Here is a 10,210-nt window from a genome sequence, read left to right as displayed (position 1 = left end):
GTGGATTGATTTGGGAGGGTGTGTGTGTGGATTTTTGGGGGGGGTTGGGGTGAGGGCAGGGAGAGGGGAATGGAAATAAGGGGAATTGGGATGATGGACACACGCCACACACACACACACACACACACGCACACACCGGGGCTCTACGAGCGGGAGGAGAAGGGAAGCCTCATCAATCACGGGATCTTGTGTGCGAGGGACACGTAGAGAGGTGTAAGAGGAGAGTGTAAGTGTAAAAGGGTGGGGGGGATGATGTGGGATAAATATGAGCAGTGTGAGGCTGAGTGGTGCAGGTTCGGAGAGAAAGAGATTGTGTCCTGGCTAGGATATCTTGGTAGTTAACTAATATTCAACCACGAGAAGCAAAGATGAGGAATAGTGAGCATAGAGGGATACAAGTAGAATAAGAAATGAAATGAAATGAAATGAAAAAAGAGAAGAAAACGGGTGGAGGAGATATAAAAGTGTTAGCTGGGAAAATTTGGACTGGTCCCGTGCTGAGATGCTGCTGTTTTTCTTTTTGTAATTGGAGAAGCAGCAGCAGCAGCAGCAGCAGCAGCAGTGGTAGTAGAAGAAGTAGAAGTAGACGAACAAAGAGAACTGCGGACGGAAAACGCGGGGGAAGTTTTGATTGAACGGACACCAGAATTAATTCGAGAAGCGAGAGTGGGTGAGAGAGAGTGAGAGTCTGCGCCGAGTATGCAGACGCAGTACAGGATGAGGAGTTTAGGAGGAGTAAATATGATAGGGATACGGCTGCAGGCTGTGGGGATGGGGATGAATGGCTGTATAAGCTATCGTACAGTTATCTGATGGCGACTGTGACCGCGATATTTATACGAAGCATCTTCTTTTCATATTTTTCATCCACGGCGTATATTTCATCTCTTTAGTTAAAGCCCAGCCGAGTTGGCCTTACTGCTTCTCTTCGACCCAGCGGGGCGGAAGGAGAGCTTCCATACTCAAATCATCCATGGATACATCTGGTACATCAGGATTTACAGTCTGTCTGGATTACACTCCGGGATCCCTCCCTCACGTCTTGATGTAGAGGCGAAATTCTGGAGTTAGAGATAGGACGACCTGTTACTGGGAACCGGGAACAGGGGCACTGCGAGTCTCAGGGCAGAGGAACGTTGCAGACAAGATGAGACAAATAACATCCCGGCACATACACACACGCAACAAACCCTCAATAAAATAAGTGAACATGGGGCAGCAAATGAAAAAGAGAGAATTTTTCTTTTCTTTCTTTTTTTTTTTTTTTTTTTTTAAAAAAAAAAAAAAAAAAAAGTGAAAGAATTGGCCGGCGCAACGGCACTTGAACCGCCTTATAAAATAAATACACCAATTGAGCCAACCATGTCTTCCGTGGCCACCGGCTATGAGGAAAGCTGCAGGACGCCTCTCGCTATGATACGTCAATTTCACCGCAAGACGCAGTCATCTGCGGGACTCCGCCGGGTGGGGATTGGTTTGGGAAGACCGAAGATTTCCCAAGGCTGCGGTTGGTTCGCTTGCTGTTGACGGGATCCATAGCTAATTACCCCGCAACAGGTTGAGATAATCAGCTACCAGGTGTTAAGTTAATTACAGCCTGCGCGAAGATAGATAAGCCGGAGAGCCATTTGAGCATGAGCATGAGCATGAGCATGAGCATGAGCATGAAGATGGTTGGAGATTGCTTCAGATATTGCAGTTATTTGTCGTCTGAGCAAATCCACCTCCTCCATATATGTTTATTTCCCTTTTGGATTTCAGTTCGATTCCATCCATGAATGCAGTTAATTTCCCTGTCCCTGTCTGTGCCTGTCTGTGTCCTCACCGCGGAGGTCATGCGGCGCATCTTCTTTTTCTCTCTTTCTTTACTTTTCTTTTTTTTCTTTTTTGTCTCTGCATGCAACCAGACCTTTCTGGATTGTGAATTGGTGGGTTGGGGATATTTTTAGTCCACGGCCATTGGACCAGATAAATAATTCGCAAATCGATCTGATAGGAGGAAAATCCGGGCGCTTGTCATTTCAATTTGTAATTTGAAGGCAATGGAAAATACCTTGCTCAGGAAACTTGGGATATGTTTCTTTGGTCGCACCTCAGCTTCAAGGAGGGGAGGCTCTACTTTTGCTCTATCTGTGTGTTGAGTATATATTAGTTGATGGGCTGAATTGCTGGTTTCAAGTGCCATTCGGTTCATACCAAACTATTATTACTCTTGAAAACTGAATGAATAGTTACTCAGCTCGTTGATTCTCCCTGTAACTAACGCTTTTCATCTCATCCCATAGTTACCCACCAACATCAAACACCCTTACATAAGAAAGAAAGAATCAATCCTCTACCTTAATAACCACCTTTCCGAAATGCTTCTGGTCCCACTGGTACTGATACGCGTCCCTCGCCTCCTCAAACCCAAACACCTTCTCATCAACCACTGGTCGTATCTTATTCACCTCAATCGCTCTCACCATATCCTTCATCTGCTGCCGTGAACCAACCAGTATTCCCCTCACCGTGCAAACCTCAACCAACGGATCCAAAATGCTCGGCTCCTTCTTGCCCCCTTTGCCCCCCGCCCCCCCCAAGAACCCAATAATTGTGATAACCCCTTCCTTCCGCACAGCCTTGAGACTCTGTGCCATAGTCCCCGGGCCCCCGACCTCTACAACATGATCCACCCCACGCCCACCAGGCGTATGCGACTTGGCAACCTCCCCCCACTCCGGCGTAGTCTTATAATTAATAACATGCTGCACGCCCATCCTCATCAACCTCTCCATCTTCTCCGACGATGACGTCGTCGCAATCACCATGGCCCCCGCCGCAACCGCAAACTGCACCGCCGCCAAACTCACACCCCCCGTTCCCTGCGTCAGCACCACATCCCCCGCCTTCAGCGGCAGCAGCCCGTACAGCGCATTCCAGGCCGTCAGCGGCGCGCAGCTGAGCGTACTCGCCTCGATCGGGTTCAGGTTGGCCGGCGCCCGCACGAGGCCGTATTCGGGGAGCACGGCGTATTTGCGCAGGGTGCCGTCGATCACGCCGCCTAGGCCGGAGTTCATGGACTCCGGGGTTATGGGGTTTGCTTGGTGGGTTTGGTTGAAGAGGGTGCAGACGCGGTCGCCGCGGCGCCATTGGGTGACGCGCGGGCCTGTGGCGAGGATTATGCCGGCGCCGTCGGAGCAGGGGACGCGCGGGAGGCTGAGGGGGAACGGGTAGAGGCCCTGTGATATTTTGGTTTTGGTTGGTTGGTTGGTTAGTGTGTTGGCTAATGCTGTGGGCGGACTTGGGGCTGGGGGTCCTTTTTTTTTTTTTTTTTTTTTTTTTCTCTTCTTTCTTCTTCTTACCTTTGGAATGATGAGATCGCGGTAGTTGAGGGAGACGGCCTGAATTTGGATGAGGCAGTCATAATCTCCCAGTTCGGGGATGGGCACACCTCGTTGGACTGTCAGGCTCTCGAAGCCATTGGAGCCGTCAACGATCCAGGAGTCGGTTTTCAGGGGTCGGGACATGTTAGGTTTCAAATTTCAGTTTCCGATGGCCAATTGGGGGAGATATGTTTGGCAACCTGAAATTTTGAATTGATGCGGTAAACCCCCATGAGATCTCTAGGGAGGAAGCTAGAGGACAAATTGAAGCGGGAGTTTTTAAGCTAATGACTCCTGCTGCGTTGAAATTCGTGACAAACATCCGCTGCGGGGCAACCATCGAGCGGGTCATGATGTCATGAAGGAGTCGGGTAGTGCGGATATCCTCCCGTGGTAATTCACGCCATCAGAAGAAAATCCTGTATTAATTTTTTTGTGACGAATTTCCGGATGAGTGATCGCAGGATTCTAGATACTTCACACGGTTCCCATACTGTTGGGTGCAAAAGAGGAGCTGCAAGGAGTCAGAGGGCCGGCTCTGTTCCCGGCAAAATTGAGCAATGAGCGTTGCGATATCACCGTCCATCGCGTGTATGTGAGTAAATGGTGTCTCAAAATAAATAAATAAGTAAGTAAATAAATAAATAAAAAAACTAAAAAATAAAAAAAATAAAAAAGCAACGCACGACTGATGCATTTTTATCAATTTGATATTAATAATTGCAGAGTTACTTGCTCTTGTGGTGCTGCACTATTGAAAGAAGTTATCACGCTGTGGACATGGTCGTCAAAGACTTGTTTTGTTGAGTGATTGACACACTGTGCGTTGAAAAGGGGGCCATGCCTCCTAATCTTGCAAACATTTTGGTCAATGCAGGATTCAAAAGGTTGATATAGTGACCCTCTGCGCTATACCACCAAGTATGTACATGTACCTGTATATATAGTTGCAATGGCAATGTTTAATAATAACACATAAACGAGGCAAGTATTCTTGGAACACGCTCCTTGGTTCGAAGACCGATTTGAAAATAACCGCCTCCCTTCCCAGATGCTACAGTTTTAGGAGTCTCAGACAGATGAGGCTTTCTATATCTAAAATATTATTTATACTAACTAATATGTTGCAAAGAATGTTGTTCTTGTTTCTCACTCTGTTGTTGTGTTGCTCTTTGTAGTGCTCACTGCACTCTGCATGATGGACTCCCGAACCTCCAAGGCTGCCATATTAAAAATCATTATAGCTTTCATTTTTCATTTTTATTTTCTTTCCTTCTTGATTTTTACGGGAAATGATTACTTGCCTTCAGTGTATCTTGACATGACAAGGAGCTGAGGTGTATATTTTTATTCATTTTACGAAGAAATTCCTTGGGGAGTCCATGAAAACCCTTAGATGACAGATAGCCTCGCACGCACAGCATCCCATCAAAACTTCAGCTTGGAGTAATTTTATTCCGGTGTGCTGGCACCATATCAGAATATATGACCCGGGAGAGTGGTTAAGCAGCACAGGGAAGCAGAATATACAGTTTTGAGAGGGGAGTGCTAGGCAGACTGAGAGGGAATACATAAGAGCATCCAACTTTGAAAACAGAGGGAGGGGCAGATCGAGAGGCAGTATATGCGAATCCGCAGATTTGAATGAATGGATGAGCTACGGGCCAGCAGAATATGAGGATATACAATGGTTCTGTGCTCGCAGCGCTCGACACAGCATCCCTGTTCCATATAACTTGGGTGCATTTTGGTGATAATTGCGTTTGACAGGATAACTGCCTACCACCCATTTTGATGCCGGTTCTCACGTAGGAACGAGCCTGTCATATCTAAGAAGAGAGATTCTCTGATTCGCAACAACAAATTTGATGAATCAAAAAGAAAAAGGAAAAAAAGGAAAAGATTTATCCCAGTAGAAGAGTTCAAAGACATTCGAGGGTTTTAAACCGACCTCAACTTCCGTGGACGTTTGACGGAAAGGAGACTGTGAGATTGACAGTGACAGCTAGGAAACGCGGATTGAGGTTGGATGGTCTGGGGGATATTGACAAAATAACTATCCCTACGCGAAGCAGCGCAGTTTAGTTATTGGTAACTACAGTTTTGACTGCCTGCCAACCAGAAAAATAAGAACTTTATGCCACTTTGAACCCATGGACACGCCCCACGGGTTACAGACTCACCCAAGAGGGGAGAGTTTCTAACTTCCCAGCTACGTTAATGCCACATGGTTACATGAAAAGCATACGTCTGTATATGGTCATTCAAAATTCGTATTGTTTCAGGGGAAATTTAAGATCTCACAGGAAGAAGAGATAGTTCTTATAATGGTAGTTATTATAGTTAATCATTGCAATTTCTATTCATCTAGTAGGAACTTTTGTCAACATCTATGAAACGCAGCTTTAGTTCTGCTAGTAATTAGCCCTTTTCCTGAAAGACATGGAAATGGTAAAACTACCAGGGTATATATATATATTGTGAAGGATAGATTGCTTGATTGATTATGAAGCGATCGCTAGCTACGCGGAAGTTATATACGGTGCGGATTACGTAAGAAGGCGGATAGGCCTGACACCCCCACTCACCGATGTAACTGTACGCGAGATTACATACAAAAAATAGCCTGTAGCTAGGTATCGGTACATGATTTGACTGGAAAACCCATATTGTTGAAAAACCAGTCATTTCCTCCATATAATCATTTCCGCCCGCTTACCGCGTCTTCTACTATCTGCCGCCATAGGGCGTATCTAGTCGCCCCAAGCGGCTTGGTCAGCCCGTCTGCCGCGTTCTCGGCGGACGGGACGTAATCAATCAAGATCTCATTCTTGCGGACGAGATCCCGAAGAGTATGGAAGCGGACCTCTATATGCTTAGATCGGCGCGGAATAGCCTCACTCTTGGCCAGTTCAATCACCGATTTATTATCCGCCCGAATCGTATACACTAGCTTATTGGCCGGTGATTCGATCGGGCCGTCATTATCATCAAGATTATTGAGCCGGGACGGTACAAAGCCGGCATCCTCCAGCAATTCCCGGAGGCAGACAAGCTCATAGGCGGCCTCCGAGGATGCGATATATTCAGCCTCGGTAGATGATTTTGAAATGCCCGTCTGCTTGCTGCTTCGCCAAGCAACGGGACCCCCTGCCATATAAATGACATATCTGGTGGTGGAGCGGGAACCCGGATCGCGGCCCGCCCAATCAGCATCAGCAAACGCCACAGGTTCTATATCCGCGTCTTTTTGGTAGGACACACCTATGTCGGGAGTGCCTTGTAGATATCTAAGAATTTGTTTGAATGCCACCCAATTCTTCGAGGTAGGGCGGGAGCTGAATCTCCCTAGGAAGCCAGCGGTGAAGCTTATATCAGGGCGTCTGTTGGCAGCGAGATATTGCAGAGAGCCAACCCCTGATTGGTAGGAATGTAATGTAAATTCCGCTGTATAAGCAATTGGTTCTTCATTATCACTCATGAAATCAACATTCTCCTCCATAGGGGAGGATGTTGGGTGGCAGTCATCCATTGAAAATTCCTCAAGCAGGTTCTTTATGAACAGTGGCTGGGACAGCGATAATGATTCAGCATCCCGATCAATCTTCATACCCAAATACCAGTTCGAATCGCCCACATCCTTGATCTCATAATTAGCGGCGATCTGGGCTTTTGTCCATTCAATATCCAATATATTCGGGCCGTATAGGCGAACATCATCCACATAGATGGTTATATAGACCTTGCGGACGTCATTTATGAAAAAACCAGTGTCATGAGGACTGACGCGGAAGCCTGTTTCCAATAGCATTTTTTGCAGCTCCTCATACCATAATAGTGCTGCTTGCTTCAGGCCATACAGTCCCTGCATCAATTCGCATACCAGATCACCGCGTCCCTCGCGGAACCCGGCGGGTTGGTGCATATATATACGTTCATTGGCAGGAAGCTGGGCATTTAAGAATGCCGTAACCATGTCAATCTGCAGAACGTGCCATCCTCAGGATACTGAGATCACCATAAGTGCTCGGGAGGTGGAGGCTGATACAACTGGTGCGAATGTCTTCGAATAGTTGACACCCTTTTCTTGATAATTGCCGCAGACTACCCAGCGGGCCTTATATCGGTTGATTCTACCCGCATTATTAATCTTTTTGTCGAACACCCATTGGCCACATAGAATCATCATATCTGGGGTCCTTTCAACTAGCCGCCATGCACCAATCTGCTTGAGGCGGTTAATCTCCTTAACGCAGGCATGGAAGTAATATTTCCAATCTGCAGACGCCCGAGCCCGGGTGAGGTTCTTCAGAACTGGCAAATCGGCGATCTCGGGGTCTGCGGGGATGTCAGTCGAATTGTTGGTGAAATCCCCCACTGAGGCCTCCCCCACTGAAGTAATATTCTCAGTGGGCATTGGAGGATCCTCCATCTCTAAAGTGGACCCTGGGAGGGCAGTAGTGTTCCGCACCAAAAATGTTGGAATCTGCGCAGTAATCTCATAGTCTATCCACCAATTATTTGTAGGGTGTAGAAATACTGGAGGGGCAGATAGAAACTCCCTGTCCACCATGAAATTGTCTGTTGATAAATCATGTTGGGTGGAGGGGATTGCAACCGCGGCCACGCGGGCGGCGGAAGGCAGGTTCTTGGCACCTTGCTCAGGCGGGGCCAGAGGATCCGCCAAATGGAGATCTTCTTGAAATATCATGTCTTTCGATGTGTAAAGGCGACTGTTAGAAGGATCGACCAATCTATAATTAGTAAAGCCATCATAGCCTGTAAATATAAGCTCCTGTGATCGTGAGGCCATCTTCATATTCGGCTTGGGCACTATTTTTAAATAAGCCTTGCACCCCCATCGGTGAATCCCGCGTGCAGAGGGCAGGGCCCCGAGCCAAGCTTCATATGGAGTAACCGGCTTCGGATCCGGATCCTCTACACTGTTATAGAGCTTGGCTGATGTTGGCATAAGGTTAAGCATTTCAGTCGCTGCAATTACCGCCTCGCCCCACATCTGGGGGGGGGGAGGAGGAATCTATTAATAATGTTCGGGCTTTTTCGATAATCAGGCCAATAGAACGTTCGGACACACCATCTTGCTGCGGAGTGTGGGGCGGGGTTGGTTCCCATTTAATACCCTCACTCATCATATAGGTGGCTGCGGCGTTTGAATTCAACTCACCGCGGTCAGAGTGGATAATCGCAACACCGCGATTGAGCAGATTCTTCATAAATTGGTTGAAGGTCTGTATGTATTTTAGAGCCTCATTGCGGCGCTCCAATAGGAAGGTCCACTGCATTTGTGTGGCATCATCAGTGATCACCATCGCGAGCTTCTTACCTGAATAAGATGGTGTATCTTCTTCATTACCAAGCGTTTCTCCACCCCCAAATAGGTCCACCCAGATCTTAAGACCTTTGCGGATGGCACAGTGTAGCGGGGCGTTTTTATAACTTGCACGTTTATGCTTGGCTTTAACGCACATGGCGCAGAATGAGAGCTTCTTTGGGCTGATGATGGCGATTCCGAAACGGGGCTCCCGCGACATTTTAATTAGATTCTCCTCGCCAATATGGCCCAATTGCCGGTGCCACTCGTCAATCGGTAGCTGCTTCGGCATAATGGCGGGTAGTCGGGTTGGTGGGGACAAAATGAAGGTATCGGTATCCGGATCCTTCAGGTTAATTAGCTGCTCCACGTCATCACGGTTGAAAAGACTCAGTGATGCAGCGTTCGGATCATAATCTGTTGAAATCGCCCTGGGCTTTGGGACTGCCAAGTATGCCAGTGGTCCAAGCTCCAGATCATTCATAATACCCCCGAACATAGGGGGGGTGTCAGATAGAACATATATATTATTGGAATTCAAATTCGCGAAGAAGATGTCGTTTCCTGTAGGTGCTATTATCTCAAAGTAATTTCCAGTGTCCACCTGCAGATCATGGTGAATATAGCCCTGGCGCTCCAATAGGCCAGCGGATATGAGGTTGGCGGATAAGCCTGGCACCAAATAGATGTGGTCAAATTCAATTAATCTTTCCCCGACTGGGATGGAGGCGACCCCGATCCCTTGAACCTTCAAAGTAGCCTTATTGGCCACTTGAATCGTAGGGCCACTAACCTCTGTTATTTGGGAAAATCGCGATTGATCACATGCAATATGACATCCGGCCCCGCTATCCCATATGGTGAGCAGGTTGGCGATTGGTTCAGCAGAGTACGCAGGCACCCCAATGACCTGCACTAGATTTGCCATTTGGAACGTCTCAGAGCTGCCATTTGCAGTTGGTGGGGCCTTTTTGCCCCCACTACTCTTCTTATTATTATATTTTCCTATTCTCGCTGCGTTGGCGGTCCTCCATTCTTCGGGGGCGCTATCCGGATTGGCTGCCCAGCAGAGCCCGCCATGACGATGCTCGCATTCCGGGCAGATTGGGAGGTTGAAATTTGAATGTCTGCCCATTCGATAGCCTCCGCGTCCCCCGGGTCGGCCCCCATGGGCTGAATTATTTTGGATGTTGCTGCTGTTATTGGAACCTGCAGCTGCATTTTCAGCCTGAGCCACGTTGGCTGAAGAATTAGCCGCCTGGGCGGCCTTCTTTGCCTCTTTGGGGGGGTTCAATTGAGAGCGTATTTCCTCCATGATCGAATGAACGTCCAACACGACAGACTTCGATTTGGACTCTTGTACCTCCTCAATTTTCTTTTGCACGTAGTTTCGCCATATATTGGGAAGTGCAGAATAGAACACGTGGAATACCACGTCATTTGGCAGTAAAATATCGAGTATTTCCAATTTCATAATAACGTCATTGAACTTATCGAAAAACGTGTGTACGTC

At 47.6% G+C, this 10,210-nt stretch overlaps 1 protein-coding gene across 1 annotated transcript; it reads right to left on the bottom strand.

Moving 5' to 3' along the window:
• Positions 1-2,327: 2,327 nt before the first annotated feature.
• PAAG_08903 (alcohol dehydrogenase) lies at positions 2,328-3,509 on the bottom strand (the record flags this gene model as incomplete). The annotated part of the gene is made up of 2 exons (XM_002789181.2): positions 2,328-3,221; positions 3,345-3,509. The coding sequence occupies 2 exons, from the start codon at positions 3,507-3,509 to the stop codon at positions 2,328-2,330; spliced, it is 1,059 nt and encodes a 352-aa protein (XP_002789227.1).
• Between the last annotated feature and the right edge of the window lie 6,701 nt (positions 3,510-10,210).

This window comes from Paracoccidioides lutzii (genome assembly GCF_000150705.2).
Source record: "Paracoccidioides lutzii Pb01 unplaced genomic scaffold supercont2.50, whole genome shotgun sequence".
Taxonomy (NCBI): Eukaryota; Fungi; Ascomycota; class Eurotiomycetes; order Onygenales; family Ajellomycetaceae; genus Paracoccidioides; species Paracoccidioides lutzii.
This window is presented reverse-complemented; position numbering and strand designations above follow the sequence as displayed.